Genomic DNA, 14,506 nt, shown 5'->3' on the forward strand with positions numbered 1-14,506 from the left:
CGAAGGGGAAATTTAATGAAATGGGGCAAAGTATACCCCAGTTGACCCCCTAGGAATGTTGTTGGAATTTTTTAAAGGGTCCCCTGGGGAAAATAAAAAAATATATATTTTTCACGATAGAACCGCTTCCCAAACACCGAACTGGGCCGCAAACTGCACGAGAATACGCCATTTTGTGCTTCGTTTTAATTAAATTACTAGGAATAAGGAGGTGCGGGAGACGTATCCTAATCCCTTATATTTTCTGAGAGTGGCTGAGGAGTCTCATATATGTTGATACATGTGTTCCAGCGGCTGTGCGTGAGCTTTTTTTAAATTTTTGCTGCGTGACGTCTGTTAACGTTCGATTCGAAGGAAATCAGGAAGTGTTGACCACCAATTTCTCAGTGCGATAAAATATTTTGAGGCATATTATCAAGCCTGTGCGCTAAAATTATCGCCGATAACGCGGCGACAATGGGCTTGATAATATGCTCTGTGGAATTCCAATCGAAGCCCATTTTAGATGTCTTCACATCTAGCATGTGCTTCGATTGGAAATCCATAGAGCATATTATCAAGCCCATTATCGCCGCTTTATCGGTCGTTTTCGGCCGATAAAGCGGCGATAATTGAAGCGCACAGGCTTGATAAAATACCACATTGTTATAAATGAATCCTTATTGAGACACAATGTCTGCGCCAACTTGCCTTTTTTACAATGCCACAATTTTGTCGTGCACGGCAGCCATTTTACATGCCAGGCTGGTCTCAGCCTATCACCTAGCCCTGCGAATGTAGGGAAATATTATCAAACCTGTACACTAAAATTATCGTCGCATTATCGGCCGAAAACGGCTGATAAAGCGGCGATAATGGGCTTCATAATATGCTCTGTGGAAATCCAATCGAAGCCCATGTTGGATAACATGGTTAAAAACTACTCAGCACCATTGTTTGGACATTATTAACATGGCTATGTAACTCCCATAATCAAAATTTAAATTTGCCAAGCACACTTGTGTTACTGCATGCCAGAATGCTACACCGAATATGCAATTATAATTTCGCAAAGTAACAAAATCTATTTCTATATCACTACAGACAAAGCCACTATTTAAAAACACAGCTTTCTTCATCATTTTCTCCTTAGCGATAAAAAGCGGTAGCAATGCATGAATATCACGCTGAAAAGTCAGCGATATTCATGCATTATCCTGCAAATGCTCTTAGCCATGTTATCCACCTCCCATTGGATAACATGGCTAAGAACTGCTCGCAAATGCGAAAAAAAACGGCCGCAATGCATGAATAACGCTGAAAAGTCAACGATATTCATGCATTATTCAGCAAATGCTCTTAGCCATGTTATCCACCACCCATTGGATAACATGACTAAGAACTGCTCAGAGCCCCATGAGGAACGCTTTCCATTTAAAAGAGAAAAAATATCATCATAGAAAAGAATCGTTTTTAAACACAGCATATAAATCAATTGTATACATGCATTCAAGAGGAAATGACTGAAAATGTCCTTGAGACACACGAAAGCGTTTTCTGGAATGCCCTAGCACCATTTTTCCGACATTATTAACATGGCTATGTAACTCCCATAATCAAAATCTAAATTTGCCAAGCGCAGGTGAGAGCGTATTTACAAGACACTTGCCCCATGAGGAATGCTTTCCATTTAAAAATGAAAAAATAACATCAAAGACACTCAAATGCCTTATAAATATGACCCAAAACAACCTATGAAGCTCTAACAGTACATATCCAAAATTTAATTGATTTCAAAATGGTTTTTAAAAACAACATATCTGTTTCAGCTTACATAAAAGACCATGGAATGCGCTTCATATACAACAATACCTTGAGTTACTACATGCCAGAATCCTACACCGAATATGCAAATACAATTTCTCAAAGTAACAAAATCTATTTCTATATCACTATAGACAAAGCCACAGTTTTAAAACACAGCTTTCTTCATCATTTTCTCCTTAAATCATTCTATTCTATATCTAAAATAAATAAATCTTTTCTCACCTTAGCAAATACTTTTTGGATTTTAAAAACAGTCTCAGAAATACACCAAATTGTCTTCAGCAGAAGAAAAAGGATGCACTCCAGAGGCTGCAGCTATTGAAAGCACAGAAATACAGATATTCATTTCACATATCTCTCATATTAGCCAATCATAACTCTTCCCTCACTTTTTTCAAATCAAAACCCTTCCCCCCCTCTGCCCTGTCTGCCTTTTTTCCATAGCAACGACCTCCTGGAAGACCTCTCATGTTTGCAAATTCACACAACAATGTTTCAATTGAACTCTGAACTCTCAGTGCACCTGCGTATCCAGTGCAATCTTTCATTAAAAGTTTCTTCCTTGACCATTGAAATTACATGTTTCAAGAACACATCCATGCACCCTAACTTTCTGTTTTCAGAAATGGAAATGCGCCAATCACTGCTAATGAATCATTAGCATTGGAAATCCACAGTTTTTTTTCTTTACAAACTCCTACTGTTTCAACTGCCCTTTCATTACCACACTTCATCTGACTGCAGCACAACCTTCTCCCACCATGTTTAACGTCTGGATTGTTGGACATAGTTACATCCACTGGGCTCAAAGGTATGCTGACAACAGAAATTTACACAACCTCAATTTACAAGATGTGGAAATTAAATGGTTGGGCCAAAGAGGATTAAAATGTCACCAATTGATACCATTGGTGAAAACCTTTATGCATTTGCCAAAACCTGACCTGTTAATAGTGCATTGTGGAGGTAATGATTTGGGCACTTTAACAGGAGTAGGTCTGGAAATGCTTTTAAAGGACACCTTTGAGCAATTAATGGCACTTTTTCCTCAAACTGCCTTGGTATATTCCAATATATGCCAAAGACAGAAATGGAGGTGGTCCAACCAATTTGGTCCACAAATTGAGAAAGCGAGGAAGCATGTAAACAAATCTGTTTCAGCTTTCATGAGAGACCATGGAATGGGCTCCCTGTACAATAATAACTTGCGTTACTATATGCAAGATATCTACAGAGGAGATGGAGTTCACTTCTCAGATGAGGGCAACAGAATTTTCATTCTGAATTTAAGACTGTGCATTGGTACCTACTTATAAGTACCTAAATGGAACATAAACCCAAAAGCTCTTCTCAGAGCTACCCTTCATCTGATCACGCACAATTAATACTTTTCTCTAACTTATTTCTGTAATTTTCAACAAACTACGCTCAAAGAGCGCTACCCGGTACGCGAACTGGAAGCTAACCGCCCAAAATTATTTTAAAAATGTTTTTTCTCCGCACATATGGTCCTCCTCAGCCACCCTCAGAAAACCTGGGGGGTCAAAATACTTGTACCGTGTCCCCTTCTACCCTTTCTGAACATTATTTAACCTCCATTTTATATGTTAATTCGACCGAAACACAAAATGGTGGACTCCCGTTACGCTTCTAGTTCGCGGACTAAACTGCTTCCCGGGAAGCGGCCCAAAGAAAAGGTGGGAAAGTAATTCAAAGAAAAAGGACTGGAGACACTCTCACCAAATATAGATTAACTCATACTACATAACAATCCCTTTCATTTTCACAAATTTGATTGAAATTCCATTTAGCCATTAAGCCTGTAGACCTCTCTAAATACCTTGAGGTAAATTACTTCACAAAACACATCTGAAGTGTTGGAATTGACAACCAATGAAAACTTTACTTTCATTTACAATTTTTATTACCTGACATTTAATTGGTTATATACCTGAATATATATAAAGGAAGAGAAGGAAACACAGCCATTTTCACTGCTACTTCCTGAACTACATTTCAAGAGCCTTTTCACCTCCCTGTAAAGTTATTTGATAATTTGTAAGTGGCACTTTAAATTAATTTGTAAAAATGTTTATTGATAATTATTTACTGACCCCCTGCTATAGTTATAGATACAGATAACCTCCTCTGTTACATTTATTGATTGACTTACACTTCTCTGCTATAATTATGAATTTACTTACTTTAACTTCACTGTTAAAAAAACAGAACGACATGTCTGAACTTAAACCCAACAGTGCCCTAAGTCTTCTAATATAATTTTTTTTTAATGCAATTTACAGCAAAAAAATGGAAGGGGAGCAAGAAGAAACTAATGTTTCCTTCGAGATTACATCCGAAGACATTGTAACTGAAGAAAATGTGGATGAAGATTTTATGGATCAATCTTTTGACGAACAATTTATTCAAACCTTACAAGAGACAGAAACATCCATGTTCGACGAGATACCAGATGATATAATGCTGGAAGTTTTAATGAACTATGAAAATAATAAATAATTTTTTTAAAAATCAAAATAAATAAATAAATAAAAAAACGAACAAAAACAACAAATAATTAACATACAGTATTAGAAAAGTCTATCATTCTTTTATCCTTATAGTACGCTGCCCAGAGCGCTACCCGGTTCGCGTACTAGGAGCTCACCACGCATAAATATTTTTTTTTTTTTTTTTTTTTTTTTGCCCTGCAGAAACCTTTTACAACCTCCACATAAAACCTAGGGGGGTCAGGGAGGATCTACTATGCCCCCTTATCGAAATTTCCCCCTTTGTTTTGACCTCCTCTTATCTCTCGATCCTACCGAAAGACAAGATGGCGGCCGCACCGGACTGTTTAGAATGTTGACAGACACCGGAGAGCCAATCAGCTTCGCTTCGCATAGTTCCGATAAGCGAAAAGTACGCGAACCGGATCGCTGCCCGGAGCGCTGTTACAGATATATATCTTGATTTAAACGTTAATTTCTCAAAATCCACTGAAGCACATATATTGAGACCTAGCAAAGGCACATCGGGCTAACAGTCCCTACAATTTTGCAAAGTTTCGTGGAAATCCATTCAGCCGTTCGAGCTAAAAGTGAGTCCAACCGCCCTATGGAAAACTCAATGTTAAAAACGCGTTTTGGGACCCCCCTTTTTTCTCAGCCCCCCCTTGACGAAACCCCCCCAAATTTCCAGGAGCTGCTCAGAAACAAAATGTGCCATTTTCCTGAAAATTTCAGCCGATTCCGTCCACAAACGCCAAAGTTATTAGACATAGAATTTTCAGAAATCCCATAGGGAAAAAATCCTAACTATATATACCTACTGGCGACCGCCAGTAGGTAATATATATATATATATATATATATATATATATATATATATATATATATATATATATATATATATATATATATATAAACGCTCAAGGTCCCCTTACTCGAAAGGAACAACAGCACTCAGGAGGTGGTAGATTTCTCAGCGGTCTCAGTTTAATTTGCAAAAGTCAACAAACAAACGCGTTTCGGCGTCAGCCTTCGTCAGTGTCAATGACACTAGGCACATGATATCATTATAAACCCTCCTAGTGGTAGCAGACATAGGTGAAGGACAAACCCAAGATCGAATACGGGCGCCATCTTGTAGTGGATAACGTGTAAATATCAACACAACAATTACCCTTCCAAAATCATCAAACCGTGTATCGGTTGGAAAAACAAGAGGTAAATGCCAAAATCAATAATTATACAAGTTATACTATGTATCAGTATCTAGCCGTGGATCGGCATGAGTCCTTACATTGTTAGTCTGCTGTAATAAGGATAAGGATTATATCAGCAAGAAAATCAAAGCAAAATACATCCATAACCATATATACACATATATGTCTTGTTCTCTGCCGATTTGTCCCTTTCCCCGCGCCAGGATACTCACCAGTAACAGAGCGCGTTACAAAACGGTTTATAACATAACATAACATATAACATATACACATATATACATTGCACCTGAAAAATATTACAGGAAAGTATATATACAAAAAATACATATGAAGATTATCCTAACTTCATATTCCTTCAAAGTTTCAAAAAGTAAGTACATATATATACAGGTTAATGAATGGGCTGTACAAATTCATAGTAAAAAGTCCGCAAAAAACTTTTCTTGCTCCAGTTTGCTGTACTCATTTACTAGAGTCATGAAACTCAAACACTTCTACTCCGAGGCCATCCTCAAGGCTTGTATCTTATCTCAACAATGACTATAAAGCAGGATATCAACAAAAGGCCCAGAACCAATATAGGAAATTCATTTGCCTAGATGGATAGCCATTTCCTCCCCACTGTTAAGGCCCCCCGGATGTTTCGTAGCTAAATCGATAATATATCTTGATTCCAGTCTTCTGAGTCGTCTTAATCTATCTCCGCCCCTGATGTTATTAGGTACATGATCCAACCCAAAGTATGTTAATTTGGTACGGTACTTATTATGGAACTCAGAAAAGTGACGCGCTACTGGGTAGGAAGGGTCAACTTTGTCAATGGCTCTGAGGTGCTCAAGCACCCTCAATTTCAATTGGTTAATGGTACTCCCGATGTAGCGGAGGCCACACGGGCATACCAGGCAATAGACTGCATAGACAGTACTGCATGTCAAGAATTTCTTTATAGTCATAGATCTACCCGTCATCTGATTTTCATATCGGAGAACTCTTTTGCTTGCGGCACACGCTTTACAGCGGCCACAAGGGTAGAACCCACTCATGTCCTTCAGTGTGTTTGGTTTGTTGGTGGGTTTGCTGAAATGACTATGTGTCAACATGTCCCCCAACGACCTGCACTTACTGAAGGTAACTAGAGGATAGAGAGGCAGATCTTCCCTCAGTATACTGTCTGTACGCAGGATATGCCAGTTCTTTCTCATCATGGCCTTGAGGTGATTAGCTCCAGAGGAATAAGGTGTTATCATCCTAAACTTATTAACCTCTGTGCTGGTGGTCCTAGTCTGCAGATCATCTTCTGTTGGTTTCTTTTTCTTTTTTAGCAGTTCTATCCTAGGGATTTTCCTGACTCTTTTTAGTGTACTCTGTAATAGGGAATCACCATAGCCCCTTAGTCTGAAACGTTCCAGACATTCATGGGCCGCCTTCTCAAACTCATGTTCCTGTGTGCTGTTTCTACGGAGTCTGAGGAGTTCCCCGTAGGGGATGCTTTTAATAAGCTTAGGCGGGTGGCTGCTTTTGGCAAATAGAATGGAATTCCCTGCTGTTTCTTTCCTGTACAGGGAAGTATGTACCCGACCCTCATCAATGTACACCCTCAGGTCCAAGTAGTCTACTGCCACTCGACTAATTGTACCCGAAAGGTGCAAATTGTAGCAGTTATTATTCAGATCTTTGATGTACATTTCAGCGCTGGCCGTAGTACCCTGCCACACGATAAAAAGATTGTCTATGTACCGGTACCAATGTACCACCCTGCCATAGTCTTGTCCCCCCTTCCAGCTCCTGGGCACCTGCTCCTCCCACCAGCCAACGAACAAGTTCGCGTAGCTGGGAGCAAAGCAGGTGCCCATCGCTGTACCAGAGATTTGCCTGTACAATTGCTCACCAAATAAGAAAATGTTGTTATTCAAGCAAAACTGTACAAATTCCAGAATCATAAGATTGTGCTGTGTAAAGCGCAATTGGCGCTTTTCCAAAAAATGTCTAACAGCATTCAGGCATTGCTGGTGGTCAATGTTAGTATAGAGACTGGTGATATCCATCACCATAAGTAAATAGTTGGATTGCCAGCTCATACCTTCGATAATGTTCAAAAAGTCTTTCGTATCCTGGATATAAGAATCCAGGCCAGTAACAAGGGGGAAAAGAACAGAGTCCACGAACTTGGACATATTTTCCGTCAGTCCATAAATAGACGCAACAATAGGGCGTCCGGGCGGTGCTGTCACGCTTTTATGGAGCTTAGGAAGATGGTAGAACGTTGGAAGCATAGGGCTATTACTCCGTAGGAATAGATGTTCATCCTTCCCCAGCATTTGTAAATTGTACCACTTTCGAATCAAGTCATCATAGTTGGCAATGCTCTCCTCATAGATCTTGTTGGTAGTTGGAGAGTAATACTTGCGGTCAGATAACTGTCTCATGGCCTCCTGTTGGTAATATTCGCTGGTTAGCAGTACCACATTGCCCCCCTTGTCGGAGGGCTTAATCACGATCTTATTATCCCCCATAAGATCTTGCAGGGCTTTCTTTTGTGATTCCGTGATGTTATGGCTGCTGGGAGTCATTTTCTTCCTATAATCAATCAGATCCAGGGTCATTGCCTCCGTAAAAGCGTCAATCGCATCCCATGGCGATTGAGGTACGAAGGTAGACTTGGGTTTGAATTGAGTTTCTTCCCTTTCTTGTTCAATGCCTTGTAACAAGGCTCGTTGTACCACATCCTCATTAGTGATGGTTTGAGGATTTCCTTCTTGCTCCATTCTAAGAGAGTTCATGGCTTCAAGACCTGGCAGATCCCTGCCACTCAAAGAGTCTGTAGCTGTCAATCTAACCCCTTGCTTGGTTACATCTTTTGCTTGTGGTCTCGTTTTGAAGTGTTTATGTAGTTTCATTTTTCTTGTGAAACGAAAGAGATCGAGATATATATATATATATATATATATATATATATATATATATATATATATATATATATATATATATACACACACATCTTCAAGATATGAGGATATGGAGTCAAGAATAGCCAATCTGTACTTATTCTTAATTCCAGATATTTTGATACTCCATATTTAGGCTATAATGTTTTTGTATATTCATATTTTAGTCATGCTGGAAGGAGATACAACCAATAGCAAAGTCCGCAGTGCCTCCTTTGCAGAGGAACTTGGATGGGGGCAAGGCAACGCCTTTTCCAACAAAAAGAAACATTCTAAAAAAACAGGCACTTTCATTTTCCCTTCCAAGCAAACAAATGCCTTAGAGTCAGTCACACTACCAGTTAGACGCTAAGGCGTCTATTAGGATGGCGAGCGGTCTCCAGTGCGCCCCCCACCCTAGCGGTGCTGGGACCGGCGGGCAGTGGTGCGGCGGTCCTGCACCGCCAATTAGGATGCAACCGCATACTGCATTGTCACGGGCGGTGCTGTAAGCAGCACCCGCCACAATGCCATATATGCATGTTGTGCATTGGCATGCACAACGTGACAGACACCGCGCAGTACCTGCCACCTTGTGTATGCCAATGTTGGAGGGTACCATGGGTACCCCCAAGTGCGTCCCCCAGTCCCCCAACCCCTGGGGGCCCGCAACATGCCCCCAAAGTGAAAACTGCATGCCTTTCCATGGCGGAGTCTTCGCCACCACCATATTATGGGCCTTTTCTGCCCGGTAGGCGGCGGAAAAGCGGCAGACGGTCTTTCTATCTGCTGCGGTACCCCCCGCCATACTAATGTGGCAGGAAAAGGCCGTCCGGCGGGGTGTTATGGTGATCTGCACGCCATCCTAATAGACCCCTAAATGTGCTGGAGGCACGCAGGAATAATTATGCTCCTGGATGACTTTCTATGGGTTTAGTTTACCACATTCGCAATGACCATTGCCCAGGAAACATCTACGCAGTGTTCCAGCTTTGGATTTCACTGGTCCTGAATTGGTTTATCAGGATTGGAAATTTACAATCAAGGATTCCTAAATCAGGCCCTAAGTCGGACTTAAAAGAAACTCTAAAAAAAGACTGAAATGTGTATCTTGACCTCAGTTTCTAACTGAATGGGAAATCATTTTTCCCTGGTTTCTTATTCTGACCCAACCGGTGAGTCACTTGTTAAATCACTTAACCTCCCTTTGCACTCTATTAAAGAGTCTGATGACAATTTTATGTGTTATTTCTCGCGCCTGATAAATAATACCACTGGGTACGTTATTTATCAGATTCGATCATTAACACCTATTACGAGTTACTGGGGAATAACATGAGGATATTTGCGTATTATCTCCTCTTTACGACTCGCCTGGTAGAAAGGAAGTGATAACAATAGACCTGGCTACCACCTATCCCTAGACCACCAGACAATACCAGCCAATTACCAGGAGATTACGAATTTTATTGCACAGAACCAGTGAAGTCATGCAGCACCTGCAATTACTACAATGTTTACAGCTGATGAAAAATATGCCCGAAATAGTTTGCTTATTGGTTAGTTATTATCGAATATAGTCAGGAAAACCACCTCCATCTGACACCGGCCCCAGAGACAAGATGGTGGCCGTCCACCGCCAGAGCATGCTCCCGATCCGTGGAGCCCGCGACTTTTCGCGAGGCTCCTGCAGCACAACCTACGGGGCGGAGGACTCGTATTTGAGGCGCGGTGAGTCAGCGGACCTACTGTCGGCACCTGCAGAGCACGCTGTAGTGCCCACTGGGGTGTGCGGGACTGGAAGGGGACTGCCCTCTCCTCCCGCCGACGCGACGGTGATGCAGCCAAGAATCCAGGCCCGCGCTGGCCTAGGGCGCAGCAGTGAGGAGCAACCCGCCACCTCCCACCTGGGGTCAGCGGGCGAGAGGCTCTGTGCGGTGCCCTCAACCTGAAACCCGGTAACACTAGTCCTTCGGGGATGCCTTGTTCCAAAATGGCGCCCGTCGGATTTAGCGGCTGACTCTGGGAGAGAGGAGAGTTGCATCCCAACACCGGAGCACTCTGTCCACTGTGTAGAGGTAGGCTGCCGTGCCCCCGTGACGACCGCAGCCCCTGAGGGGAGGTGCATCGCACCCCTACATGTGCCAAGTTGCTACATTATCTCTGGAACATGCCTGGCTTTAAAATGGCGGCTGCGCTTGAAGCCTCCCCATCCCAGAAGCAATTGGCGCAGTTATTATCTAAAACAGCAAGGATCGGAGGGGGAGAGCATCGGCCGCCCCCTTGTTAACTTTTGCGGACTCTGCCTACTTGGTTTGACCCAGCACAACCTGTATCCAGCATGCTGCTTCCCTCACCAAAAATCCAGAGAAAATCTATTTGTATATATATGTATATAGCGATAACTCTAACCACTAGTATATGTAGTAGACCTTTGTACTCAGTACCATTCCTATGTGATTCTTAGCGTTTATCCATTTGTATCTCTTCCTTGAGTGACTTTACAACTTGTACATTTGCAATTTTCTCTGTATCTCTTCCTTGTGTGACTTTACAACTTGTACATTTGCTAATTTTTTTCTGCTTGTATCTTTTATGTAACTCATTTAATCCTAAATCTTTATGTATCACAACTGGTTCTTATGTAAAGCGCTCTGACACCTTCGGGTAATTTCGCACTATATAAAATCGCATTAAATAAATAAAAAAATAAAATCCTAAAAAAAGAAGGGGGCGCTGACGTCACGACTGGAAGTGACGTCACGAATGATGGCTTGCCCTCAGTTGCAGTTTATAGTTGTCGAGCTCCCGGTAAAATAAGTGGGGGACGCCGTCCACCCCGGTGGTTCCCCGACTTAATTATACTAATTTATACAGTATCTCACCGGGTAAAACGGGAGAGATGCTGCGCACAGTGAAACCTGTAATCGTGCGGAGTGGTAGTGACACAAAAAAAATTGCTGAAATGTAATTCCAGAGAACTCGTAAGGAGGAGGGTCGTATTATTCCGGCTTTACTCTTTGCCTTCTAGTTGTAGACGTTCCGCATTTATAAAGAAGGAAAAACAAGAGAAGTGCAATAACTCAAACAGAAAATGACATAACAGCCATCACAAGTTCAGACTTCTGTAATATATCCGAAACATACCTGTATAAACTTAGCGCACTGCGGCACAGATTTCTCCTTGGACAGGTAGACCAGAATCCTCTTCATGGTATCCATGAAAATAAAATAAATAAAACGGGATAAAATGGGGGTATCGCTCATTAAATTAAGAACCCGTCTTAGAACAAGTGCTACGCTTATGCGTCTTCAAAGCATCACAGGAGGCTGGCGGACAAGACGAGGCACCAACTGCACTTATTCGGTTATATATAATTAAAAAAAAAAGAAGAGGGTTGGACGCAGACTCGAACTCCCTGTCCTGATTATCTTTCACGTGGTTTCACTTCCTGCAAAGAGGAGGGCAGAGAGGTGGTTTCTTTATCTGGATAGCAAAGGCGAGGGAGCCCTCTAACGGACTGGTGGAGTACTGCTTCTTTTTATTTTTATTTTATTTAATGCGATTTTAATAGAGCGCGAACTTTACCCGAAGGTGAGCGCTTTACATAAGAACCAGTTGCACAACATAAGGATTTAGGATTACATACGCTACATAAAAGATACAAACAGAAAAAATTGCAAATGTACAAGCTGTAAAGTCACACAAGGAAGAGATACAACCAGAAAGAAAAATTGCAAATGTACAAACAGTAAAGTCACTCAAGGAAGAGATACAAATGGATATACTCTAGGAGTCACATAGGAATGGTAGAGAGTAGAAAGGTCTACTGCATATACTAGTGATTAGAGTTATCTCTATATACATAAGGAAGGGATACGAATGGATATACTCTAAGAGTCACATAGGAATGGTAGAGAGTTTAAAGGTCTACTGCATATACTAGTGATTAGAGTGATCTCTATATACATAGGGAAGGGATTCGAATGGATATACTCTAAGAGTCACATAGGAATGGTAGAGAGTACAAAGGTCTACTGCACTTACTAGTGATTAGAGTTATCTCTACATACATACGGAAGGGATAGAATGGATAAGAGTCACATAGGCGAGCTAAGAGAAATTATTTCTATATTCAATTCAAGATGAACCATTTATTTTTGCATATTTTATATAGCGCAAAATCGACCCAAAGGTATTTGAGTGCTTTACATGAGCACCGTATTTACATTACACATTCAGGCACGGGGAGATTAAGTGATTTGCCCAGAATCACAGGATGTGGACGCGACCTTGAGGCTCGAACCCTGGTTCGTCCTCAAACAGCAGGTGGTTTTAGAAAGCTTTTTTTTCTAGAATACGCTTGCCCACGACGCAACGCAACCGGTTAGCCTGGATCCTGACAGAAACTGCTGTCTGACCTAGAATCTAAATTTCTATGACTAATTCCTATACTGTAAGCCTATATCTGTGCAACATAACAAACTGCATCAATATATAATGAAATCATTAAATCTTTTGGGGCATTTTCTAACACGGGACCCAATAGATCTCTTTACATCAAGTCAGTGATGTTTTAAGGCGTGGGCAAAGTGGGCTCTGGTCCAGGGCCCCCTCCTTTCTAAGGGGGCCATCATTAAGATTTTAGGACAGTTCCCGAGTGTCCAGATTTTAAAATAACTAGTTTGTTTACTTACATTCGTTTCTATATTTTGGAGCCAGCCCAGGCTGTCCAGCCAGAAAAACCACCACATGAGAGACAGCAAGAGATAAAGAAAAATACCTATAGTTTCTCGATAGATTCAACAAACACTTTAACCTTTTAGAATGCACAGGCCCAGCCCAACTGAATATGCCTTTGCTTTTTTGCAGCATGCACCACTTACTGTGCATTAAAGACCGGCATTGAGTGCCACTTCTGTGACTGTAAACGCACAATACCGCACCCATAAGGGGCTAGTGGGGCCAGCTTGATAAACAGTGCCAAAGGCCCGGGAACTGCTGGTCACTGTAGTGTCCTGGCTGGGGCCTACCAGGAGCAGTGAATAACACACACAGAAGTCGTTACTACTTTAGTGGCCAGCTCTCAACTGCCACGCCCATGGCCTCTGGGCTATTTATTCTTTTTTCGCACTTCGTGCTGGCTTACGCTCAGCCAACACACTATGTTACGTTTGCGGGGGGGGGGGGGTCAACAGGACCACCCCGAATACTAAAGGAGACGTGAACTCTTCCAATCTCCACAACATTACATTCCTCCTCTACCAGGAGAGACATGTCAAGCGAACACAAACATAGGTCCAAATGCAAGATAGCACATTAAGGAAAACAGTTCAGGAAAAACCATCACCTCTAAGGTGAGGTGCCAACAGAACAGTCTTACTTGGTATTCTTTTCTTAACTGCCCAAACGGCTGCGACTCGGTCTGTTGTCGCCGACTAGCCACAGGATACGTAGTCCTTGTATTTCTGGGATGGCGACGGACACAGCCTCAGGTTGTATCTGCTTTGGCTGTTCCGCGACTGAGGCGTTGGTGACTCTTCCAGTGGGTTGCTGAAGGTGGATGGACTCTCATCACTGCTAGGATCCTGGTCTTGTGCCAATGCAGTCTTTGGACTGGGGCTTCGATCTTCTGTGGCTGGTTGGTCGGGTACGGGCCTGTCATTGCTAGAGCTTGGTAGCCCGCTGGGAGAGGTTTCATGGGGCCTATCGGGCATTGGGAAGACACAATCATCAACAAAAGGGACTCTTTTGAAGAAGGACACATTGCATGTTACTCTCGTGCCCTCTTTGGGCTGTCACCATAGTGCCTTTTACCTCAGTGACAATCCATGGAGGCCACTTCAGCTGCCTCAGGAAGGGTGGCTGGCCGGGAATTCCGCGACAAAATGTTGGCTGGATTCCGGGTGCCTGATCTGTACTCCACAGTGAGTTGGAACTCTTGCAGCTGCAGGATCCATTATTCAATTTGCGGGGGAGGACGTGATGAGGAGCCTTGGAACAGTGGGATTAGTGGTTTGTGATCCGTGATGACGGTGAATTGGTGGC

At 42.2% G+C, this 14,506-nt stretch overlaps 1 protein-coding gene across 2 annotated transcripts in view; it reads right to left on the reverse strand.

Moving 5' to 3' along the window:
- The window catches only part of NUDT17 (nudix hydrolase 17), a 373,515-nt gene extending 361,598 nt beyond the window's left edge, over positions 1-11,917 (reverse strand). The window contains exon 1 of one of the 2 annotated variants that reach the window (XM_086945356.1): positions 11,605-11,911. In XM_086945356.1, coding sequence (XP_086801482.1) covers positions 11,605-11,724 — 120 coding nt within the window. In that variant the 5' untranslated portion in view covers positions 11,725-11,911. Of the gene's footprint in view, positions 1-11,604 lie in introns of both variants that reach the window. The other variant, XM_086945357.1, reaches the window with a different exon arrangement.
- Positions 11,918-14,506: the final 2,589 nt, after the last annotated feature.

The sequence above is a fragment of the Lissotriton vulgaris genome, chromosome 12 (assembly GCF_964263255.1).
Source record: "Lissotriton vulgaris chromosome 12, aLisVul1.2, whole genome shotgun sequence".
In the NCBI taxonomy this organism is placed as follows: domain Eukaryota; kingdom Metazoa; phylum Chordata; class Amphibia; order Caudata; family Salamandridae; genus Lissotriton; species Lissotriton vulgaris.